Below are 26,872 nucleotides of genomic sequence, written 5' to 3' on the forward strand. Positions count from 1 at the left end.
ACCACTTTTTAAGGTATCTCAACAACTTGCTGCATAAGAAATGCTTCAAAAACCTAAATATCAAAAACATTTTTAGCGACTTCATCACCACCAGAACGCAAGATTTTTACGTTACTAGCATAAATACACTTGTTTTGCGTTGGCAAAAGTGTGTTGATTCTGATGGTGCTTATTTTGATCAATAAATTTTTGTTTGAGCTGAAACATGTTCATCTGAATTTAAAAGTTAACAGCCGCAAGAACTTTCTTGTCAACCTCATAGCTGTCCTTCGGGCTAAAGCTCCAGTGATTACAATTGTAGTGATTGACTGCGTCCATTTGCCATTGCTTACAGTATTACGTGACAGTTTCTTTCCATGTTTTCTGAGGGCGCTTGGCTTTCTGTTTTGCTGTCTAGTCTCTGTAAGTGCTGATATACCCCTTGATTTTTTTCAATATGGCCAAACCAGCGAAGACAGTTTGCTCTTATTAGGATATAAATATCATATACAAACCACATCAAAGGTAATAGAACAAAATTCTCAAATTCACAAACAAAACAAATCAACTTTTTATTTGCAGCATACAACTGTTTCGGGCTTACCACCAAGAATCTGTAATATTCAAAATGTATGAGGCATTTTATTTCTTGATGAGGCCAAAATAATTGTATGCTGCAAATAAAGAATTGAGTTTTGGGTGAATTTGTGATACTTTTGATTGAATAGTTGGTTGATTGTTTTACGGCATATCAACCCCTTTCCGGTTATTGAATTTCGAATCCAGTGATTTTGAAGGAAAAATTTTAATAGAATATATGTATATATATACATATATATATTTTTTAAGTCGGTTTCTATTTAACCCATAGTTGGGACCCTAACAGGTACTACCACTCCGGGTCAGAGTGGACCTGGGAAGAATGGCAATTAAGAGGTGGCTCCACACTCCCCAAAGCCTGCAAGTTGGGGCCTCACCATCGGATATAGTTTAAGGTCATATCAAGGCCCAACACTTTTGTTCCCTACATTTGATGTGGTTTGAATAATATTAAACTATTGGAAAAAAACTTATTAAAATATATTACTGAAATTTTATATGTATAATTATCTTATTAGTAAGCATTAAAATGAGGCTATTTATTAAAATAAGATACCCAAAAAACAATAAATTTGAAAAAAAAAAAAAATATGTTTCAGGTTTTTTTTTTTTTTGTTTCTTTTCGAAACAAATAAAATTGCATCAACTGCATATACTCCTCCCTTTGGCAAATGTAAATCAGAAACACTCCATATAGAGCAGGTAAAAAAACCAAAGATACTTACCTGTGCAACTGTCTGTTCTCCTAACGGAATGTCATCAGACTTGATAGCAACTCTCTGAACAATAGCAGATGGATCAGCCTCCAAGATAATCCTATACAAATAAAAATCAAGGAAAACAAATTTTAGTGTAAAAGAAAATAAAATAGACATGTTAAACTCATTAAAATGGTAGTAATTTATTTTTCAATAATTTGTTTTTCAATAATTTTTTTTACAATAATTTATTTTTCAATAATTTGTTTTTCAATAATTTGTTTTTCAGTAATTTGTTTTTCAGTAATTTGTTTTTCAGTAATTTATTTTTCAATAATTTGTTTTTCAATAATTTATTTTTCAATAATTTGTTTTTCAATAATTTATTTTTCAATAATTTGTTTTTCAATAATTTATTTTTCAATAATTTGTTTTTCAATAATTTGTTACCAAAATGCGCCAAATTCACTCATCTCTATAATTATAAAATTATAGGTACTTGTCCGGAATTCCCCCATATTAAAAAAAACAAAAATAAAGAAATGATGTACGAAACAAAAGTATCATATTCTAAAAATCACCTATGTTGATGAAGTAATTTTATTTTTATAAAGATAATCAGTTTTAAATGATTAATGGAAATTCATAGGCACTACAACATAAATCTAGTAAGTTTGTTTTTTTTTACAGCTTTTTCACTCCAAATAAGACAGTGCCACTTTGATATAAGGGGCTATTATTTGGAACCAAATTTTCAGGGATACTATGTAGGGATGTGAGCAGCAAGAGGTCTGTTCACATCACACTTGAACTTTTGCATGTTAGTACGGTCAGAGAAGAGATCTGGGAGTGAATTTTAAAGTTTAGTAGTTTAAGTAGAAGACTTTCTATCATCTAGGTACAGTGTGTGTGTGTGTGTGTGTGTGTGTGTGTGTTGGGGGGGGATGGATTTTGCTGTTTGTCAGGTTAGGGAGTACAAATGCATGGAGTTCACCGGAGCACTTTCCATTAAAATGCTTGTTAAATAAGCACAAGGATGCAACATTTTGTCAATGGGACAGAGGTTGGGGTTTGGTTGATAGAGCAAAACCTATTCGGTTTTTGAACCTTGTCTAGAAGTGAGAGATGTAGCAGATGCACAATCCCAGATGTGGCAACAATACTCCACGCATGGGTGAACAGTAACCTTGTAGAAGTACAGAATATGCTCAGGCTAGAGTAATTTTCTAGCACGGTGGAGAGAGCCAACCTTCTTCACAGCAGCCTTAGCAATGTCCTCGATGTATGTTTCACGTTGCTGTGAATGTTAAGCCACGGAGTTTGAACAAAGAGCTTTCAGGTAGAGTATCATTAGCCATGGCTATCAGTTGTTGAGAAGATTTCTTTTAATTATTAAAAGGAAAAAAGTTTAGTCTTGGCAGCATTGAATGTTGCCATCCATTTATGTCCCCATTCCACTACAGACTGGAGGTCTTCCTTTAAGGTTTCCGCCATTGCCTTAGATATATGCTCATTTATTTTCCCCTTGTGTCTGTTGGAGTGTGTTGTCATCAGCAAATATAAGACAATTTTATCAGGGAGGTCATTTATAAATATGAAAGATAAAGATTCAATGATTTATTGTGGAGTTATCTCCCTTTGTTTCATTTTTTTTTTTTTTTTCCAAATGAATGGCAAGGCAGTCACTTTTCGGATACTGAAAATTTGATTTTTTTTATTTAAAAATAAAACTACTTCATCAGTCTAGATGAATTTTTTTAATATGATTTTTCTTTTTGTTTTTCTAATAGAGGAAGAATTTGAGACAAGAACGAAATTATGAAACTATTTATGTGTTTGCGCATTTCTTAAGTTAACGTAACTTAGATAATTACACATTGATCTATTTTGTTTAAAGCAAGTATTTATTGAAATCAAAAATGCATTAGTGTAAAATAAAACAAAAAATTTGGGTGGTTCTATGAAAATTGCATTTACAGTAAAAATCATTTTTATGTCCTTGCGTATCATGCTGAAAGAAATATACTTACCAAAAATTTAAAAAGAAAAAAAAAATGAATGCTACAATTTTTTTTTATTAAAAAGAAAAATCAGTCTTACTTTATTTTTCTGACCCACCACTTATAAGAGTAGAAGTGCCGGAAGTACTTGTAAAGCAGGGGAGATAAGTCAGACCATCATTTAACCAAGTAAAAATGAAAGTTGCCAAAATGAAATAAACTTTTTAAAATATTAAAAAAAAAAAAAAAAAAAAAAACACTAAACATTTACAAATAGCAAAATAACAGAAATTAAAATAAAACACTCATTTTCAAAATTTGATGAAATGACTGCATTATCTCCCTTGTTTTCAGAGTAATCTTCAAAATTACATATAATAGAATAAAACTACAATTTACAATAAAATTTACTTGTAATTAACTTTCTATGCAATTATTCTTTCTAATTTTTGGTGAGGATATTATTTCTGCATAATAGGTAAGTACATCAAAGTGTTTTTACTTGAAATGCAATTTTGATTTGTGACTAATACCATAGAAGCACCAATTGTTAAAATCCTGTTTTTTTTTTTACAAGGAAGTCACCACTTATCACTCGGGAATAAAGGTTATTGCGTGTACAGTCATCAATGGGATAATATCGTAGTAATCGTTAGTAATGGAGATCTGATAAAGTGTCTTACTTAAGGGGGCAGTTTATCAGGAATTTGTTTATGTTGGACTTGAAGACATCCAAGTTGTAGTCAGGTGAGAAACAGGCAAATGGAAGAAAGTTCCACAGGCGTGCACTTCTAAGAAAGCAGCTTTGTTTATGGAATCTATGTTTTGATTTAGGCACAGATAAAGAGTGGGGAAAATTATTGACAGTGGTCTCAGCTAGACGCCAACATTGGAGCATTTAAAGTTAAATTAGATAATTTATATTAAAATTTCATAAAAGTTCTTTGTTCATAAAGAGACATTCTCCATCTTAAATCATGTAATAAGTCATAACTGCTGCTTTAACGAGATAATATTTCTACTTAAAAAAAAAAAAAAAAATTACCATTTTTTTTTTTCAAAAACATTTTCTCATGGATATTTTATTATTCGAAATTCAGAAAAAAAAAAGAAAAGATTTTTAAAAAAATCTAATTTTTAAATATTTGCATCTTAAATGTGTTTTCAAAATCATTTTATCTGTTTAAATTTAGAAATTTAAAATTAGCAAAACTTTTCTAATGACAATAAAAGACATGCAAAGAAGGTCAGAGAGATACAATGAATGAAACACTGAATATAACTGAAGAATTTGAAATATTAAAAAAAAAAAAAAACTGGCCCCTGAACAAGTGAAAATGGAAATAGAAGGGAAAAAAAGAGAGAAAAAGAGAATAGATTTTTAAGAAATTCTGAGAACTTACCCTTCATCACAGATTTCATCAATGGCTAAAAACACAGCATCCAGATTCTCAAGCAAAGCTCGCCGCTCAACGTTTTTCCGTAACATTTGATTCACGGCATCATATAATGCATTCAGTACACTGGCAAGAATTAACTGAAAGATTTTTTAAATAAATAAATTAAAAATCAATTCAAAGAAGCAAAATCAAATTTTACTTTGTGCAATAACTTATGCTTTCATAACTTATGCTTTCATAACTTGCAGTTTTCACAGTTCCTAGGGTTCCTACAGATTTTCAATGTTTATTTTCAAGGACTTTTCAAGGCCTTCTCCAGACAAAATTCAAATTTGCAAAACAAAACCAAAAAACTAATAGTATTTTAATTAATATTTAAAAAATATTTCAGTAGTATTTATTTCGATTTTTAATTTCACTTCGACTATATCTACGAAGCATCTATTAAATTGATGAAGCTCTTGCGGTTTTTAACTTTTAAAATTCGGATGAACATATTTCGGCTCAAACAAAAATTTATAGATCGAAATAAGCGCCATCAGAATCAACACACTTTTGCCAATATGAAGCAAGCGTTCTGGTGGCAATGAAGTTGCTAAAGGTGTTTTTGATATTGTTTAGGTTTTTGAAGCATTTCTCACACAAAAAAGTTGTTGAGGTAGGTGAGAATTTTGAAGAGTATGATTAATGAGGCAGAGTTTCGTAGCCCAATTTGTTCAACTTCTGCAGGGTCGGTTTAGCAATGTACAGTCGAGCATTGTCATGGAGGAGAATTGTGTCTTTTCTGTTGACTAATGCTGGGTGTTGTTGTCAAAGTTTCTGATGTAATGGTTTCACTTACATTCAAAAAACTAATGGATGAGACCGGTTGTAGACCAAACAATCAGCATGACCTTTTGGTGCAACTCTGGCTTCAGGAAGTGTTGTGGAGTTTTGTCTGCGTCTAATCATTAAGCTGAGCATCGCCGGTTCTCGTAAAAACCCCACTTTTCACTGCAAGTCAAAAACCAGTCGAGAAACGGGTCATTTTTGTTGCATAAAAGAAAAGATGATTCTTCATAACAGCATGTCTTTTGGTTGTATTCAATCGATGAGGCACCCATTTATCAAGTTTCTTTTGTCTTTCCAATCTCTCTCAAGTGATTGGAAATCGTTGTATATGTTACATCCCATTCAGAAGCAAGTTCTCAAACAGTTGTGCATGGATTAGCTTCAACTAAGGCTCTTAATTGATTGTCAATATCCGATGACCAACTACTATGCTCATCATCTTCAAAACTCTCTTAAACCACTATTGTGCTGGGTGTTCAGTAAAAGTTTCTGGGCAAAACGCTTTGTTGATATCGCAAGCTGTTTCTACAGCTTTTCGGCCTAGCTTTAATTGAAATAAGAAAATTGTGCAAATTTACTTTTTTTTCCATCTTGTATTCAATGTTCTGAAAAGAAATAACCGTTTTAAAATGACTGTAATTTAAACGATGCGATAAAGTGAGAAACGCTTTTTAAAACGATATATAAAGTAAAGGTATAACAATGAAAACTTATTTGAAAATGCATCATTTGAAATCAAAATTTAAAATTCCGCAAGAACTTTCTTCTCAGCCTAATAGATAACATTGGGTGGCTAGGAGCAAAGTGTAGTATCTGTTCTGATACTACACTTCACCTTTTCTGTTCTTGATCATTGGGGAGAAATCCTCATAGATTGAGGTAAATTTTATTTTTGTTCATATTCAGAGTGTCCTTTTTGGGGAGCTGGATTTTCCCACATTAAAAAAACGACTGTGTCTAACTCTGCTTTCGTGGGAAGGCAAGTAAATAGGAACATTGGGTAATTTCATGATAAAGGGGCGTAACTCTTGTATCAATGATACTGGAAATAATAAGATTCAATTTCAGAGGAATGTATTTATTTCCATTATATTTTTAATATTCCAACACAAATTTTTACTGAACATAAAGAATCAAGGCCTTTTCAAGGTAATAATAAAGATAAGGTCTTTTCAAGACAAAGCTCAAAATTCAAGGCTTTTTCAAGCCTGTGCAAACCCTGGTTCCACATTAGTTGTTTTTTCCAGAAATACTCAAAATTATATTAAAAAAATGTATATTATGTTAAACTTCTTATATTACCAAAGATCATTAGGTCATGACAGAATTAACTCCCTTTGACGAAAATTTTCCCCACTCTCTATCTGTACCTAAATCAAAACGTAGATTCCATGAACAAAGCTTCTTTCTTAGAACAGCACGCCAGTGGAACTCTGTTTCGTCTGCCTGTTCCCCACCTGACTACAACTTGGATGTCTTCAAATCCAACGTAAACAAATTCCTGATGAACCGCCCCCTTAAGTAAACATTTTATCAAATCTCAACACTAACGTACAATGTACTGTACATGCAACAACCCTTATCCCTGAGTGGCTCCGGGCCTTGATAAGTGGTGACCTCCTTGTAAAAAAAAAAAAAAAGACTTACAGAAAGTAAGTTTTAACTGTTGTGTTAACGGCATTGTTACTAAGTAGCAAAATGATATCATAAATATTATTTAGCTTCAAAATAAATGTGGTGATAGTTGCAAAAAATCTGAAATGGAGACGATTTTTCAACCTAGAGCTATGCCCCCCCCCCCACTTATCCCCTAACCTACAGGATCAGACTATTTACTCACACTTTCCTTTAAAAAATGTCAAGTGCTTGTAGGTAAAATATGAGAGTTCAAAATAAACTAACAAGAAAACTTTTTGACAAACTTGCGTATCAGGCAAAAGTAGGTATCTACACCAAAAATCACAGAATCAGTAGAATTTTAAATAACATTAAAACATACTATAAAACTTTATAATCTGATAAATTTTATTTTTACTCTTAATTATTTTTGTACAGGTTCATTTTCCGTAACATTTGGCATTTGTATTAATTTTTACATTACACGTAATTACAATAAGTGTTTTTACTCGAAATGCATTTGTTTGAAATTTCATTGTCGAAAGCACTGAAGAAATATATTTTTCAGGATTAAAGAAGTTTTAGGAAATTTTTTTTTTTTTTTTCAAAAATTTTTGAAGAGATAATTAAAGAAAGCTGAAGCAATGTCACAAGATACTAACCTCATTTTCCTGTGAGCTGCCGATGACATAAAAATAAAGATCCACATTGCTTTTGTAGACACAAGTTAAGCCTTCAAGCATTATGATTTCAGCTGGGAAAAAAAAAAAAGAGAGTTTATAAATCAAGAATTACAAATTCTATAAAAAAAAATTCTGAACAAATATTAAGATTTTTTTTATTTGGAATTTGACATCTGTTTTAAAACACTTAGAAAATAAATACAAATTATGGAGAAAAAATATCAGCATAAATAACAATTTTAGAATAAACGTAAAATTCAGATTTTGAAGTGTTAGATAGAAAATCAGATTTGATCTAAAGAGTATGTACGTTTAAAGGGCGATAACTGTTCCTCTACTTTAAAGTTATCTTCCCTTGTCAATCGACATAGCAGTAAGATTTATCTGCTCTTGCCAATAGGAGCGGTATTTCACTACGAAATCTATTATCACAGTTCAATCCTCCTTTGTATTGTGCTTTAAGTAGATCATTTTAAATTGTTATCTACCAAGAATCGTTTTTTTATCCGTTTATTTCTACATTATTTTTATGGTTTCATCACTAGGGCAACAGAATAATCTTTTCATTATTTTGACTTTCTAGTATATATTCTTTTTTTTTTTTTTTTTTTTTTTTTTATTCAATTTTCACCCCAAACAAGGCACAGTGCCACTTTGAAGCAGGGGGCTACTATTAGGGACTTAATTAGTAGGGTCATTATGAAGGGAGATGAGTAGAAAGATGTTTGTTAGCATTACACTTGAACTTCTGCATATCAGTGCAGTTGGGAAAGCAGTATCCCGGAAGGGAGTTCCAAAGACCCGCAGTTCTAGAGAAGAAACTATTGGAGTAAAAGGCTTTCTTGCACCTAGGGATCTATACTGTAAAGGGATGAGACTTAGTAGCTTGTCGGGTTTGTCGGGGGTAGTTACGTCGGGGAGGTACAAGTGTTTGCAGTTCGTCAGAGCATTCACCATTAAAGTATTTGTAGAACAGGCAGAGGGATGCAACATCTCGTCGATGGGACAGAGGCTGAAGCCTAGATGACAGTTCAGGACCTATCAGGTTGGCGACTCTCTTTTGAACCCTGTCCAGGAGCGAGAGACAAGGAGCAGATGCACCAGCCCAGATGTGACAACAGTACTCCATACATGGGCGAATGGTGGCCTTATAGAGGTATAGGATACTGTCAGGTGTAAGTAGTTTTCTAGCACGGTAGAGGGAGCCAACCTTCCTTGCAGCAGCCTTGGCAATGCTCTCAATGTATCTATTCCAGTTTATATTCCCTGTAAACGTTAGGCCGAGGAGTTTAAAAGAAGTACTTTCAGGCAATGTGTTCTTGGCCATTGCTATTGGTGGTAGAGAAGGTTTCTTGTAGTTATTGACGGAAACAAGCTTAGTCTTAGCAGCATTGAATGTGACCAACCATTTTTGTCCCCATTCCACTACAGATTGGAGGTCATCCTCTAGTGTTTCTGCCATTTCCTTGGATATGTGTTCATTTGTTTTCCCTTCATATTTGTTATAGAGAGTGGTGTCATCGGCAAATATACCCATCTCCGAAACAATTTTATCAGGGAGGTCATTTATGAATATCAGGAATAATAGAGGTCCAAGGATAGACCTCTGAGGTACTCCCGCATTTATGTCATATTGTTTAGATGTACGACCGTCAATGACAACTTGGATTTTTCTATTACTTAAGAAGGATTTAATTACATTATGAATTCTTCCAGTGATTCCATATGATCTAATTTTCCTTAGAAGACCATCGTGCCATACCCTGTCAAAAGCCTTAGATATATCAAGGGCCACCGCTCTACCCTCCCCTGTTTTGTCCAATGAACGGTATATACGTTCAGAAACTAGTTAAGATATCTGCTGTTGAACGGGCTTGCCTGAATCCATATTGTTTGTCAGTCAGGAGTTTAGCAGCTGTTAGGTGCTGGACTAGGGCTTGCTTAACTAAGGACTCAAATATTTTGGCGAAAAGCGGGAGGAGGCTAATGGGGCGATAATTTAGTGGGTCAGTTCTTTCACCAAAATTCTTGAAGACTAGTACCACAGAGGCGGTTTTCCAGCAGTCGGGAAAGCTGATCACTCACGCTGTGATAATGGTAGAAATCAGCCTAAATTCAATACAAACACAGTTAATCAACCGAGAATCACATCTACTCTATATAAAAACATAAGATATCAACAGATATATACTCAAGAGTTAAAAAAAATAAAAACAATATTCCGTTTTCCTAGGCTCTACTCATTACTCAAGTGATTACATCACCATAATTGTAAGAAATATCAACTGACAAAAATAATCAACACAATCATACAAGAAAAAATATCTCTGTAAATGTTGTAGCCTTACCAAAACAAACAATAATACTGGAAATGGTATAACAAAAAGTTTATTAGCAAAGGCATGTTACAGAAGTAACAATACAAGAACAAAATATATTGAAGGCATTACCAAGGCTGCTGCAAAGAAGCTAGGTTCCCTCTACCATACTAGAAAACTACTCCCACCTGACAAGATCCAGTATCTCTACAAAGCCACAATTCACACATGCACGGAATACTGTTGATACATCTGGGCTGGTGCATTTATCACTAATCTCTCTCAGACAAGTTTGAAAAAAAGAGTTGCTAATCTAACAGGTCTCGCATTTTATTCACAGCAAGATATCAATGAAGAAAAGATACTTGTTATGTAAAGAAGAGACTAAGAGATGCCAGGGGCTCGGATTAGTTCAACTAGGAGAAGTGTTAAGAGAAAGGGCTGGTTTCAAATAGACTAAATAACAGCTGGTATTAGGTAACAGAGTTATACACAAACACCTGGAAGTTCTTATGACCAACCTAGCACAGAAATATTGCAAGAAAACTCCTAGGAATTTATTGTGTGGAAAATAATCTGAACGGGGGAAATTACTGAAAGGATGAATTAAAATATAATCATCTTCCAGATGCTCAAAGAACATCTTCCAGCAATGAGGAAAGGAATTTCTAGATGACTATGTGATTACGTATTTGCGAAGAACAAAAAGAAAAAAGAAAATTACTACACATTCACAAAAGGAATACATAACAATACCAGACAACCAATGACTCGTTAATTATCACTGTTTATTCCGATTTGATTTCATTTGAAAATTCATAAACTGTGAAATATCTCTCTCTAAAAAAAAAAAAAAAAAAAAAAAAAAACTCAGTTGAAATGTATGAAATAGCAGGTTAATATCTGGCAACCAATAGGATGCCCCATGCCTAGCTAGAACAAAATAAGGCTTATTTTTAATTCTGCAAGAAGGTATATACACCGATTCTGGCATTTAAGAAAAAGAAAAAAAAAAAAAAACATTCTTACATTTTTTTTGTTTGACTATGTCTGATTAGACCAGATTGCACACTGACATGCGTATTCTCATAAGTTTTCCAAGCCTTACTACTTCCGTGTTAGCTTATAAGAAAAGAGAAAATCGAAGCAGATGTTCTGCTGGTGACGCCATCATTAGAAAATTATCGTACAGGACCAGCGGGTTCCTTCTATTTGGTTTTGTTTGGTTTTTCAACAGAGTCCCCACTTTCCTAAATGTACTGCCTAACCCTATAGTTAACAAACTCCATCTATTCCCTGTATGGTAACCCTCCAGAATATTAAAGAGAGGTTAACAGGTGTTAAACCTTGCCCAAGGGTAACCTGGAATTGTGCAAGGCAGGAGTATTCATCTCTCTGGAGTATTATACATACCTGCTTACATGAATCTAGACATTCCTAGCATTCCCAAATGATCGCCCATTGGTATTGGCCAGGCTGAACATTGCTTATGTTGGTGATCGAACAAGAATTGGTGTATATGTTTTATTGCAGAACTAAAAATAGTAAGTCTATTCACTTCTATAATAGACTTATGGATAATATCAAAGTAAAGAAACTTGACTATCTAACTTAGATATGTTTTATGGTTTGCGTGAACACGCTATGAAAATAAGAGAACAAAATGAAGCAATGCTGAAAAAAATAAATAAATAAAAATAGTCATTCTTTCTTTAAATGCTTGGAGAGACATTAAACGCTATTAGAATGTGGTTGAATCAAAAGTAAGTAAGAGACAAGTTAAATACATAAATGAGAAATGCATGTTTTGTTGCGTTAATTTTCAAATCATGGTTACTTAAAAAGTTCCACCAGAGTTAACAAAGGGAAACAAATTAGTAATGGAGTGCTATTACAAAAGCACAATCACACACACAAAGAGGTTCTCTTTTGCACATATATAACATAATCCCAAAGTTATGCCATCGATTTTTCAAATATCCTGAATGTATCAACAAGTGAAGAGACTTACCGTTGGCTCTATATGTTTTATTGAAGAGATTCTTCTCAAAATCCTTCTGTTCTTTGACGGTACTGAATGTCTTGTCATAGTACTGAAATGGAAAATACCAGAAACTTTGAAACAATACCAAACGATTTATATTATTCCTTAATTGGAATTCATTTTTTGAGATGAGCATTATATATATTAATTTATTTTTATTTCGGACTATTATTCTCATCTTTATTAGTTGTTGTAACCGCGACGGATAGGAACTTAGAATAGTTGGCCGAAACGTTGTGAATAAACAAACCAATAAAAGATGAAAAACAACAACTAATAAAGATGAGAATAATAGTCCGAAATAAAAATAAATACCAAATGATTTTTCAAAATCCAACTAGAAGCAATTTAATGTTAATTTCTTTCCCAGGTGAATTATATAAATAAATATATCTTTATGATGTACATATCTATGACAGAAAGAAAATACAGTGCACCAAAAATCAGGTAAATTGATCCTGTAGTTTAATTTTTATAAAGAAAATGATTTTTAAATGATTAATGGGAATCATTAAGCCCTGCCTATGTTAAGAATGGCTTCCTAAAATCTCGCAAAAGTTTGAATTAGTTGGAATTATCTCCTTTAACCTGCAAAATGGTGTCGAGAGAGTGTCAATTAGCCATAAAATTTTATTTTATCTTTTTTGTTAATAAAACTACTTGATCAATTTACATGTTTGTTTGTTTTCATCAAATATTTTTATTTTTAGTATTTTTGTTTTTTGCATAGAGTTGAAGGGGTTTATGAACTAGCAACAAATTTTCATTTTGAATTAATTCTTTTTTTCTTAAATTAAAGTGAAAGCTCCAAGTGGAAACTGGCAAAATTTAAATATATATATATATATATATACTTTGCCAATACTTGATTCAGACTAGCCTATTTTTTGTTTTCTACTTCCAATATGTTATTAGTATGAATATATTTTGCTTTAATTTTCCCTGAAAATACTTATTCCGCCTAAGAAAACTATTAAAGTTGAGACATTTTCTTGTACTCACCAAACAGAATAAAAGCAAGTTATTATATGCAATTATATTGATTTTCAAGATTTAAAAAAATACACATCTAAATTAAATTGTGTTTATATTTATGCTTGTATGTGTGCTTTTCACCACATTAATTACACATGTTGGTTAATATCAATCAATTACGGCCAAGTTTTGAAACAAATTCCTAAATGCTTGTGTAGTATGAGATTTCAAACAATTTTAGATCATAAACAATTTTACATATCAACGTGTACTGTTAAAATTATGTTGAAATTAGTAAAACTTGCACAAATTATGAAAAACAATCAAATAGAAAAATAATTACAAAAAGAAACAAAATTTATCAAATTATAGTTTTATTGTATTTGATAGTGTGGAAAACTTCCTAAAATCCAGGCGAGATAACTGCAATCTATGATTTTGACAAAATAATTATAATCCATTTTAAAATAGAAAATGGTAGACCACTAGTGGGTTTTTTTGTTTTTTTTTTACAAAAAATAGTTCTAGATTTTCTACCATTTTTCATAATTCTAACTAATTTCAACATGACATGTAAGCACGTAATAATGCTGTTACCTAAAAAGTACTTTTTTAAGTTCAATTATATTGCACAAGCACTAATTCCTATTTCACAAAATAATTACATTTCAAAATTTAAGTGATCAAAATCAATTTCTATTTCTTCTTAAAACAAGTCAACCATTTTGTCTTTTCTTTCCAAGCAAAGCCAGTTCAACAAACCTACACAACCACAGTTCAACATCAGTGGAAACACCAACAAGACAGGCCATTCATAGAAACCAATGATACGTGAAGGAAGACTGATCCATGGGTAGAGCTACTGCCATGGAAAGCAAAGTACAAAGTTATTTAAGGACAGGAAATACAATTTAAGACAAACAAAAAATTCCATTTAAACTTTGAGCAAAAAATTTCAATAATTCTTATACTAAAATTGAACTCAATTTACTTTTTTAATCCTTAATTCAGACATTTCACGGTGCTTATAAAGTATGAGGTACATATGAAAATCTTACTCCAAGTAAAAAATATCTTTGATAAATTTACATATCATGCAAAAATTTGGAAAAAAACCATCAAGTAAAATTTTAATCTATATACTTACTAGCATTTCAGCCCGGCATTGCCCGGGTGTTTGGAGGTGTATGTTGAGAAAAAAAAAAAAAAAGCGGTCAATTTTTTTTTTAACTTTGACCCCTATTATGACCCCTCAGCATTTATTGTTTTAGGCTCAAATTAAGTTATTAAGTAAGATCTATGTCCAAGGAACCTATATCTAAAATTTCAAGTGTTTAGACCCAAAATTGGCAGAGGAGTTTGGTAGAGTTCTCAAAGGTCAAATTAACAGCCCAATTTCCTGTCAAAAACGGATTACAAAGATTTTCCCAAATCTCAGTACCCTGTATATCAAATTTCGAGGCTGTAGACTGAAAATTGACAGAGTTATTGCGTAGGGAAATGTACAGACACACAGACAGACAGACACTTTCATAGATATAGAGATAAAGCTGAGTCTTTTGTCGTTCTGGCATTAATATTAAAAGCCTACTTTTTTTATTTAAAAGTTATGAAAACTAACTTCTTAATATACTCAGTTACAGATATGCAAGCAACTACATGAAGGTTAACTAATTTGCGTATTCCTTAAAAAAAAAAAAAAACTAGCGTTAATTATTTTTTATGATTTCTTATTAGATGACTGGTTTCATTTCACTATTATGCTGAATTTTTTTTTTTTACATAGGCAACACCACTTATCAAGGCCCAGAGACCACTCGAGGATAAGGGTTAAGAGTGTACAGTAGTCAATTGAACGATATAGTAATTGTTAGTAGTAGAAATTAGGTAAATTTGTTAACTTAAGTGGAACGGCTCATCAAGAACTTGTTTACATTGGACTTGAAGACAACCAGATTCTAGTCAGCTGGAAAGCAGGAGAACAGAAGACAGTTCCACAGGCGTGCAGTTCTAAGAAAGAAGCTTTTTTTCATGGAATCTATGTTTAGGTACAGATAAAGTGTGGGGGAAATTATTGATAGTGTTTTCAGCTAGACGAGTGTTTCTTGTGAAAGTTTGGTGAGGGGGGAACCATAGATTGAAGCTCAGTCAAGCACTTGCCATGAAAATAACGATAAAGCAGAGAAAAATTCACAACACCTCTTCTGTGAGATAGAGGTTGCAGAGAAGAGAAAAGGACATCTCCTACGAGGCTACAAAGTCAATTTTGGACTCTATCAAGGCAGGACAAGTCCTTTCTAGCAGCTCCTGCCCAAATGTGGCAACAGTACCCCATCCTTGGATGTACCTGGCTCTTATATAGATAGAGAATTGCGTCAGCACTAAGATATCTACTGGATCGACAGAAGGATCCCACCATTATTCCAGCAGCCTTGGCAACAGATTTAATGTACATGTTCCATTTCAGATCAGGAGTAAAGGTCAAGCCCAGAAGCTTATCAAAGCACAAGGCCTCCCCAAGACGAGAGCGATTTATTTCAATTGATGCCGGATGGGGATCAGAATGTTGATGATGTAAAGATAGAAGTTTGGTTTTAGATGCATTAAAAGTAACCAGTCACTCCTTTCCCCATTCTACCACGTGCTCAAGATCAGAGGAGAGAGAATTGGAGAGAACTTGGTCATTTACGATCTTAGATGTGCTACCATAGATAGTAGTGTCATCAGCATAAATGTCTACGAATGCTGTAAGAATGTGATTTGGACGACCATTATTTATAGTGTCTACATTCTACATAATTGCATAGAATTTAAGATGAAAACATTCTAGCACACACATATTTATATATATCTACATATAAAAGTGATCTTGTCGGTATGTGTGCAAAAAGTCTCTACTAAACTCCTCTGAATATTTCGTCTACAGAGTTGATATATAAGGTCTGTAGAACCGTTTTTATTTGGTTTTTAGATAGTAGATATTAGCTGCTAATGGATCAAAATTAAAAAATAAAAAAAAAAACATTGATCTTGGCCTATTGTTTTTTTCTATGCATGCATTAATTAAAAGTTATAGGTTAAACAACGTTAATACTTTTTTCAGTTTTTGAAGATTTATGGATTTAGGTTAAACATTAATGCATAAGACTAGAGAATTGTATGTTTTGGTTTTGATTCTAGCTCATGGCAGACAAGTCATTTTAATTTTGTAAATCATTAATATATATTAGGTACAATATAATAATCAATAGATAATAATAAATATGAAATCTGCATGAATTAAAATATAATATTAAAGCGTAATTTACGACAGGGCAATGCCGGGCAGGCTGTCGTATGTTTATATATTAATGTCCCCTTTACGAAACGTTTCATATGCAACTGAAAAAAAAAAAAAAAAATCAACTTACCGATTCCCCCAACACTATCAGACTCATCATTAAGATGGCTCATTTTCAATTTAACAATAATTTCTACAATCATGATTTCAGATTCTTTATTGGAAACCCTCTTAGTGGAGTACTATACAGCGTTTTATTTATTTGCTTCCCCACTGAGCAAATTAGGCACAAGGCCGTTTTTTTAGTATGGGGAGAAAAAACCAGCTCCTCAAGGGGGCACTCTGGCAGGGTCCAAAATTAGCAATTGTCTGATATGAAGGGTTTCCCCCACATTGACCAAACTAATTGACTTAAAAAGTAATTGTCCGATAGGAAGGGTTGCTCTCACATTGACCAGAACTGATTACTTCCTTTTCCGCTCCTGGCCCGAAGGCCAAGAACAGCCTCTGCGCAAATACAGCTTATTCTTAGAATTCCTTGAATCTTGCCGATTCAAATTTAGATTATTCCAGAATGCCTTAGATATATTGACGAGATTTAAGATTTTCTCCTTGAAAACACACAAATAGAAAACTTTAAACAAAAAAACACAGTAAAACTCTCCATACAGTTTACCTATGGAAGGAAAATAATTTGATACTATTTCTGGACATACTTATAAAATTTTAGCCGGTAAATTGCTATTAAGAGGTCAAAATTTAAAAAAAAAAAAAAAAGCATTGATCTTGGCCTCACACAAGTCGAATATACCATTTACCATACGTGCGCCAATTCAAAATTATAATTAATTCAAAATTATAGGCTAAACAATGTTATTTTTTTATATGTATGGAATTCGGTCAAACATTAATGTATAAGACTAGAGAGGTGTATGTTTTGGTTTCAATTCTAGCTGATGGTTCACTAGTCATATTTTTACTTTGGAAATCACTACTATATATTAGGTACAATATAATAATAATATATAATGTTTGTTTGATCTAATAAAAATAATACGAAATCTGCATAAATTAAAATATAATATTAAAGCATATCTAATGACCAGGCAATGCCGGGCCACCTAAGTTATGTTATCTATTTTTCAAACGCTTCGAATGTATGAACCGTTGGCTCTATATGTTTTATTGATAAAAAAAATCATAAAGAATCTTCGTATTTTTACAAGCCACCATTTCTTATTACTTGGTTAACTGACAGATTAAGTTAAAATTCTATTCAATTTTTCCTCATTTTTGGCGTAGATACCCATTTTTGCCTGATATGTAAGTATACAAATTAGTTTCCTGTTAATTTATTTGGAACTGCAATTTTCATCCATGTCCCATACTGTATAAGTACCCATTTTGCTGCTGGTAGTGATGGGACAATTCCAATACAACTATCGATTCCATACTAAATTACCGTAAAAATATTTTCTTAAACGTAAAAATTCACTTGTAGGAGATGATCTATTGATTTTAGTTTTACTGGTAGTTTGAAATCAATAAATTTTTATTATTTTAGGTTTTGTTTTAAACAAAAAAAAAAAAAAACAATCATTTTTGACATTGGAAAATATGGATAAAGTTTTCAGATTCTGATAACGTTTCTGATACCCTCAAATGTTCTGATTTTCCCGATTCTGATTAATTATCACAACACTAGCTGTTGGTAGTTACGAATCTTTTTAATTATACGTACCTTGGCAACCAAGCGACATCCATCATTATCAAGAATAGCAATGGCCTTGATTGTATGCAAAGTAGGTTCCTGGAATTGGAAAGAAAAGCACAGATTTTTAAAAAAAATGTTATCTTCAAAATTTTGGTATTATTTTACAAAAAGCGTGAACTCGAACCAGTAGAAAAAAATATATAGTTTTTGTAGATTTCAGTGTGCTAAAAAAGAATCTGAAAGCCGTATCTGCTGCAAATTAACAGTTTCGAAGACATTAATAGTTTTCCAAGGGATTTTTTTCTTTGTAAAATCAAAAATATAACGGCAAAAGTCGGCTGATTGTGCATGTGCACAGACACCATTTCACCGACTTCATTTACGCTATGCACGAGCGGTAGTTACGTGACATTTTACAAGGCGTATAAACACATAGCGGACATATTAAATCACAAGATATTTTCATAAAATAAAAAAAGTTTTCACCTCATTTAATAGTAAAAATAATGCTGTCAGTAAATTTTCACGACCGGTTAACAAAATATTTTTATGTTTTTCGTTATTTTTTTTTTTTTTGGAGGGGGGTATTCAATTATAAAACTTGTATAGCTTAACAGGTGCTTCTATAGTTTAATTAACCATTTTTCCGTAACGTGCCGACATTTATCGAACAGAGTACGGTTTAACATTTCACAAAAATTGTTTACAATTCTGTGCACTTATCGTCTTTATAGACACACAACGGTCCTTATCCATGAAATCTTTATTTGGCCAATCAACACTGGTATTCTGACTTTCTCCTCCCACACCTCCCATCATTCCTCACAGATTCCCTGCGTTTCTTGAATCTCTTATGCCACTCAAAAACTGATGCTCGATTCATACGCGATAGTCCAAAAGCAGTCTGAATCATTCCATACATTTTTTCATCATTTTTTCCAAGTTTAAAACACAATTTTATTGCATATCGTTATTCTTAATTGTCATCACGTCCACATTGCATTTATAAAATTCACCAGCTGTAACAATCAGGCTTTAGTAGGGTGCATTCCAATTCCTGCTGTAGCTGTTCATTTTAACCTGAAATCATAAAAATTGGTCAGTCATCTCATAATATGTATAGCAATAACTTATAGAATTTTCAAGAGTCTACGACAATTTTAAATGTCTGTATAAAAAGTGTCTGGAAATTTATTGAAGGCACCAAGTATGACAAATTCAAGAGGGGAATTAAGAATGCAAATCTATTTCCACCACTGATCTCCTTCCTGCATCAGGATAATTTGTTTTCATTATGTTTTTGAAAACGGTTTACACTTGAAGATAATTTGTGAAAAAAATAAATAAATAAATAAAATCGAGAATTAACCAACAAAACGTTTTCATTCTGTTTTTCTTGTGGAAATTGCTCTAGAAAAAGCATTAAACACTTTATGAAAAGAGCTAACAAGATGAAAGACTATTAATACGATAATGTATGTGTTATTTTCTGTGTCACGCTTACATCTGGGTCGTTTAATTGTTATGTACTTTCATTTCTTGTCATAAATAATTTTACCAAGAATTCTTCATAAGTTTTGGTTTCGATTTTGATTACAGCTGATGGCACTTAAGTCGTCTATTTTTTTTTATAAATAATTTTACCAAGAATTTTTCATAAGTTTTGGTTTCGGTTATAACTGATGGCACTCTAGTAATCTATTTTTTTTTTTTAATAAATAATTTTATCAAGAATTCTTCCTTATATCTTCAAGTACCTATTCATGGTGTTCTGTTTAGTTGCCTTGTTTCTTTCTTTCAAAATCTTTTTGGGTTATGTTAAATTTAATCATTAAAAAAAAAAAATTCTGAACTTCAAGGTTTAATATCCTCAAATATTTATTCATAGGGTTTAGTCGAGTTGTTTTGTAGAGAGTTGTTATTTTTGTTTAGTTTGTTTGATGTTTAACCAGAATATCTAACCTTTATTTAATGCGGGGGTATAAAAAAAAAAAAAAAATTTTTTTTTAAATTCTCCCTTTTTTATATTTTTAAGAATAGTGTTGTTACTCTCAAAGATGAGAATTTTGTTCAAGCAGTTTTTTTTTTCAAAGATATTCTTCATATTCTTAGATTTTAGATATTGTTTTCTAGCGGTATCAAGGGCTCTACATTCTACAAAAAAATGTGTGACTGTGCAAGTTTTGACAGAATAGACATTGTGGTTGCTACTCCTATTTTAGTATGAAGGAGTGCATGAGTTTTGTATGGCAAATATGTATTTTAGATATGACTACTTGTTCCTTTCTTGATTTTCTAGTTGATCTCCATTCTTCCAGTATAGGTTCGATTTGGTATAGTTTGTTATTTATGTTATTCCATTGTTGCTGCCATTTTGCATAAAATATTTGATTGATTTTATGTTTAAAGTCAGTGTAGGGTATGTTAATGCCGAAAGCAGATGTGAAGAGTTTGGGTCTTACCAATTGACTGACCCTTAGCCATCGTTCGCCATTATATATTTGAAGATAGTGTTAAGTAGGTGGGGGAGAAGTATTTTGTTAAGTTTGGTTGGTTGGTTGGTTGGTTGGTTTGTTTTACGGCATATCAAACCTTTTCAAGTTATTTAATGCCGAACCTGGTGATTTTGAAGAACGATTTTTTAATATAGTATATTTGTTTTTTAAGTCATATTCTATTTAACCCATAGTTGGGACCCTAACAGGTACTACAACTTCGAGTCAGAGTGGACCTGGGAGCAATGGCAATTAAAGGGTGGCTCCACACTCCCTAAGGCCTGCAAGCTGGGGTCTCACCATCGGATATAGTTTAAGGTCATATCTAGGACCTGTTAAGTTTGGAGTGGCTTATACATAATGGAGCTTGACATGACCAGCTGATTGATCAGATCGGGCCTCTTTGACCTCTTGTCTAGTCAAAGTAAGGGCCAAAGTGGCGTGTTAGGGAAGTTGAGGTGTTTAAACATGACCACCAAGTCCTTCAACCACCAAGATTCTGTCCTAAGCCTACAGGTTGCCTCTATTGAGAGATTTTTACTCTCTGCAGGCGGGCAGTCAGCATATTCTACGGCCCCACTGACAGGGCAACAGACAAGCTGGAACAAACAAGCTGGAACAAAAGAAGCAAAGAATAGAGCAGACAATTCTGAAGAATACACTTGCGGAAAAGACTGAGACTAGCAACTAGTGATGGGACGATTCCAATGCAATTACTGATTCTGAGCTAAATTACCGATTTCGATCCTTTAAAAATCTCTAATTATTTAACTACGAGATTGTTATTTCCCCAGATTTTCATAAAAACATGTTAAATATGCAGATATTTTCCTAAACGTCAAAATACACTTGTGGAGGATGATCTAACCTTTTTGGCTTTACTGGTAATTTAAAATCAATAAATATTTATTATTTTATCATTATTATCAGCGATGGAAGATTTTGATTTAAACAAAATCTAATTAAAAAAAAAAAAAAAGACAATGAAAATAATCATTTTTGCATTGGAAAATAGGCATCAATTTTTCTGATCCCGATACCACCCAAATCTTCCGATTTTTCCGATTCTGATTAATCATCCAAACACTACTAGCAACATCACGTTTGTGAGAGAGAGAGCGAAAGCATACACAGAAGAAAAAGTGGAGCTAATCTCAAATTGCAGATACATTTCTGCACTTTGCCAAGGACTCTCAAATGGGACAGAGGTTCATCAGCTCAAATATAACAACGATACTCCACACATAATGTTATAGCAGATATGTAGAGATAGAGAATAACCTCAGGTGTGAAAAGGTGCTTTAGAGCGAAAAGCGAGAACCAATTTCATGAAAACCATTATTTTAAGTTAAACATACATTGTCTCTCCTTCATGAAATACTTTTTCTCTTCGCTTCATCAGCATAAATGAACAATAATACTTGACTTTTGCCTAGAAACTTTGGTACTTGTACAGTTTAATCAAGACATTAAAAAAAAAAATGAAAATATCGAAAAAAGGTTATATTGTGCATATCTGCTCTAGACTGAAGATCTCCGGAAAAAAAAAATCACTTAATTTGATTGAGTATTTTTGTTTGTACAGCGAAAAAACATGTTTTTATGACAGCGTGTTGAAGTCAGACATCTTTGAATTTTTTGAACACGCCACGGAGAGATAACTCAATGTAAAGTGCCGACACTCCCTCCCCATCTTTAATACTAGCTTTTCTTCCTAAACACCGAACCTTTTGCTCGGTATCATAACAAATTGTTTTTTCGCTGTAAAAATAAAAAAATAAATAAATAAAACTACTTGATAAAATTAAGTGAAATTTTTTTTTGGAGATCTCCATTCCATAACGGATACGTACAATTTAGACATTTTTTTTTTTTTCGATATTTTAATTTTTTTAATCTCTTGATTATACTATACAAGTACCGAACTTCAACTGCCGTCAAACAGTTTAAAGGCTTTAAAATCACTTGATTTCTCTTGTGATCATCTTGATTATTTTTTTTTATCAGAAACATATTTGCATTTTGGTTAACCCCACCCTTTTCTCGGTACCCTCTCTCACAGATGTAATGTTGTTAGTCTTTTCTATAAGTATTATGGTATATTTTCTTCAGAGTTGTCTGATCTACACTTTGCTTGTTGGCTTGATGGTCTTTAACAGTTCACTAGTCTAGCCAAACCAAAGAGTTGTGATACTGCAGAACAGTATCTACATAATATATATGTCATATTGTCAGGGAGTATATATAAACGAGTGTATATTACTTACCCATGTCTTCTAGTGGTTAGATTGTATGAGAGTGTATATATATGTCACAGTCATCTATATTACATACGTAAATGCGTGTGTTAATTCATGTATCATCTGATGTTTTTGATATAACAGATGTGTCTTCTGCAATTGTTTATCTAGAATTCGTTATTTGCGTATGTACATTTAAATATAGTTTATAATGGGACAAGAATATACATAAATACTTTTACAACACAAAGAACGAATAAGACTATTGTCTTATAAACTACTGTCAATAATTTTCCCCACTCTTTATCTGTGCCTAAATCAAAACGTAGATTCCATGAGCAGAGCTTCTTTCTCAGAAGTGCACGACTGTGGAACTCTCTTCCATTTGCCTGTTTCCCACCTGACTACAACTTGGATGTCTTCAAGTCCAACATAAACAAATTCCTTACAAACCTCCCTCTTAAGTAAGACACTCTATCAAATCTCCAATACTATCTCATTGATTACTGTACACGCAATAATCCTTATCCCTGAGTGGCCTCTGGGCCTTGATAAGTGGTGACCTCCATGTAAAAAAGAAAAAAAAAAAAAAGACTTCTTTGGGGTTTCAATATCTGGCCAATCGAAAACATATCTGGTCCATTTTTGGTTTGACGGGATGCTGCAAAGGAAATTCTCCTCAAGAACGACAAAGCCTCGAATTTTATTTTCAAAAACTTTTTATTCCAGAGTGTTTTTTTGGAAAGTAACAATGCTGATTCTGACTATCGCCATTTCTGACGCCCTCTACTCGGAACTATCATGCTCTGAAGACCGTCTCTGTCCCTCTCTCAACTCCAACCAACTCAACATGTATCTCGAAAAGATCAATCTCCCTTTCTAAATGATGTCATTAGTATACATTACCAAGATAATCACCTGATATTTTTACATGTCATTATTCTAAGATGTCAACTAAATTGTTATAAAATTTTTAAGTTAACATTCCTTAATTAATGTAAATAAATATTTATTCTAAATATTTTGATTATTCTGAAACATATTTGGCTTTTTTTTTTTCTTTTTTTTTTTACATGGAAGTCACCACTTATCAAGGCCCGGAAGCCACTCGGAGATAAGGGTTATTGTGTGTATAGTAATCAATGGGATAGTATCGTAGTAATTGCTAGTATTGGAAATTTGATAAAGTGTCTTACTTAAGGGGGCGGTTCATCAGGAACTTGTTTCTGTTGGACTTGAAGAAGGCTTGAATAATCATAATCGTCGACTAGCATACCTTCGGCGTTGCTCCAGCATCCTACATATTTATAGGATTAGTTTCACAGATATCATTTCACTGTGTCACAGCTTTTCAGTTTAGTTAGACAAGCAAGTACTTCATACTGAATTAGATACAATCTAATGATTTTGCCAGTCGAATTTCTTACTACACCTTCATGAGTTAGGTCCCCATTCTTGGGCAACATCTCAGTTAATATACAAGGAAAACTAGAGTGAATAATTTTCTAATTAAAAGAGAGTCATGAACTTGAATTCTTCCTTTTTTTGACTTGTTCAGAAACATATTTTTCCTGCCTACGATGAAACTTGCTTCAAGTGTTTTTTGTTTTAACTTAGAAGTCACAACTTAGCAAGGCCTGGAAGCCACTCTAGGATAAGGCTTAAGTGTGAGCATGATGGTGTAGACATGATGGAACCTGGGTAGAGCTAGATTATTAAAGAGGAGGATTCAATAGAAATTTAGGTGCTAGTGCACTTACTGATCCGGATCCGCGCTAATTTTTTAAATTGTATTTCCAAGTTTAATTAAAGTTTTATGATATGCTTTTTTTATTCAATTGTAAGGTTAAAGTATAGAATAGGTACAAAACACCCTCCCCATGTTAAGAACGGCTTTTTAAATAATAACGTTATTATTTCAGCACAGATCAATAAATGCACCAGTACCGAAATTTATTCATGTTAGATTTGAAGATGACCATGTTATAGTTTGTTGTTTATTACTTTTATCAAAACAGGAGTTACGTAAAAAGAAGTTGTTTGGGAGGGGGAGTACCGAAACCCATACTACTTTAGGTACTTCTGCATTCATCAACACACGATTTCCACGAAGTTACTCGGGTGTGCCCGGCAGATGACAGGAAGAACTTGAAACAGTCGACAAATAGTTTTCTGGATATTAAGACATTTTTTTTCCAAAGTATTACTTAATGAATTTCATTGGTCATTGCCATTCTTAACCTGGGGAAGGGGAGGAGGTTGTACAATTTGTTTGTTTTGTTTTTTGGCTTATGATTTTTTGTAATAAGGCTCGCCCGGCAGTTTCTGGCACACCCGAATAACTTCATAGAAATTGCGGGTCGATAAATACAGAAGCACATTACTTTAAATAAATTACGTGACTGAAATAGGAATTAATCAGGCAACTGTCCCTATTTATTTTTCTTGGTGCTTGTGCAGTTTACGGACCGTGCTATTTTTTAGGTAGTATTTTCAATTTTTACGCTCTTATATTTTGTTTATTAAATTGTTAGATAAAATGACAAAATAGTTAATCCCTCCCCATTATTAAGAACGGTTTTCTAAATAATAACATTATTATTTCAGCATGGTTTGTAAAATGCACAAGTACTCTTTTCGGTAAATTTTTACGACGTGCCCCAGCGTATTATAAACACTCCAACCTCCCCATGTTAAGAACGGCTTTCGGAATAATCACCCCCAACCTCGAAAGCCGTTCTTCACATGGGGTGGTTGGAGGCAGGTCGTCAAAAAAAAAAAAAAAAAAAAAAAAAAAACTTTTCTATATCACAACGGGGGGGGGGGCAGTTTTTAATGTGGTAAAAATAAAATCCAGCTCCAAAGAATAGCAGGATTTCTTATCCTCTAACGGAGAACAGAAAAGATACTACACTTTGATCCAAACTCTAACGTTTGGAATAAGAATAAACGAGAATTTTATGTGACAACAGAAAATAAAAACAAATGGGTGAGGGGAGCCTGTCACTTATTTAGTAACGACGTGTACGAAAATATGACGATCTTTAGCGGAAGGGAGAAGTCCGGACTCAGAAATCAATGGTTACATCAAACAATGAACGACCATTGGAAACTATGTTATACATAATCAGTATGCAGTATATATTAATCAAGAAAATCAAATTAGAATCGTTGACAAATACAATAAAAGATATAACGCCTTACTAGTATTGCAGAGTCCACCATGTTGACTTGACGTGGAATTGATGACGACTGCAGCGCAGAAATTTTGTTTTTTTGTTTTTTTTTTCTAAGCGAGATCGTCATTTCTTACAAATATGTCTTTTTATTTTCAAACACAGGCTATAAAATTATTATTTATTACTAGTAAAATTGTATTGTATATTAAAAATAAAAAATGACATAAATTTTAAAAAGTAATTGCCGAACTATTCGCAGACCACTTCCGTTCGGTTACGTTCACACGAGACCGGGTTTACACTACTGATGATATTTTCTGATTTAAAAATTACATTTTCTCTCAAATGTCAGTTATGATTTTTTTTTTTTTTTTTTTTTTTTTTGGAAGGAGGTTACAAATCTGATACTAACAACCACCAAACCAGTGAAACCACGTTACGGGCATGAACCGCATGTGTTGTGTTGACCCTTAAGGGGTGGTTTCAACTACGTTATTTTTATTTATCAATCCTATCATAGTCACTGAAATTATTGTTTAAAAGAAAAGGTACTTGTACAGTTTAATCAAGACATTAAAAAATAAAAATATCGAAAAAAGTTTAAATTGTACGTATCCGTTATGGAATGAATGAAGTTCTCCGAAAAAAAAAATCATTTAATTTCATCAAGTAGTTTTTGGGGGTTTTTTTTGTTTTGTTTTGTTTTTTAACAGCGAAAAAACAATTTGTTATGATATCGAGCAAAAGGTTCGATTTTCAGGAAGAAAACCTAGTATTAAAGATGGGAAGGGAGTGTCGGCGCTTTACGTTGAGTTATCT

The 26,872-nt window shown here is 32.8% G+C and overlaps 1 protein-coding gene across 2 annotated transcripts in view; it reads right to left on the reverse strand.

Moving 5' to 3' along the window:
- The window catches only part of LOC145284814 (coatomer subunit zeta-1-like), a 113,530-nt gene extending 87,349 nt beyond the window's left edge, over positions 1-26,181 (reverse strand). Inside the window, exons 1-6 of one of the 2 annotated variants that reach the window (XM_080133776.1) lie at positions 26,079-26,181; positions 18,167-18,235; positions 12,138-12,219; positions 7,788-7,879; positions 4,681-4,814; positions 1,305-1,395 (exon numbers count right to left, since the gene is read on the reverse strand). In XM_080133776.1, the coding sequence (XP_079989902.1) occupies positions 1,305-1,395; positions 4,681-4,814; positions 7,788-7,879; positions 12,138-12,219; positions 18,167-18,235; positions 26,079-26,180 (570 nt within the window). In that variant the 5' untranslated portion in view covers position 26,181. The remainder of the gene's footprint in view (positions 1-1,304; positions 1,396-4,680; positions 4,815-7,787; positions 7,880-12,137; positions 12,220-18,166; positions 18,236-26,078) is intronic. The other variant, XM_080133777.1, reaches the window with a different exon arrangement.
- Positions 26,182-26,872: the final 691 nt, after the last annotated feature.

This window comes from Euprymna scolopes, chromosome 9 (genome assembly GCF_053919585.1).
Source record: "Euprymna scolopes isolate OS-2025 chromosome 9, ASM5391958v1, whole genome shotgun sequence".
NCBI classification, from domain to species: Eukaryota; Metazoa; Mollusca; class Cephalopoda; order Sepiida; family Sepiolidae; genus Euprymna; species Euprymna scolopes.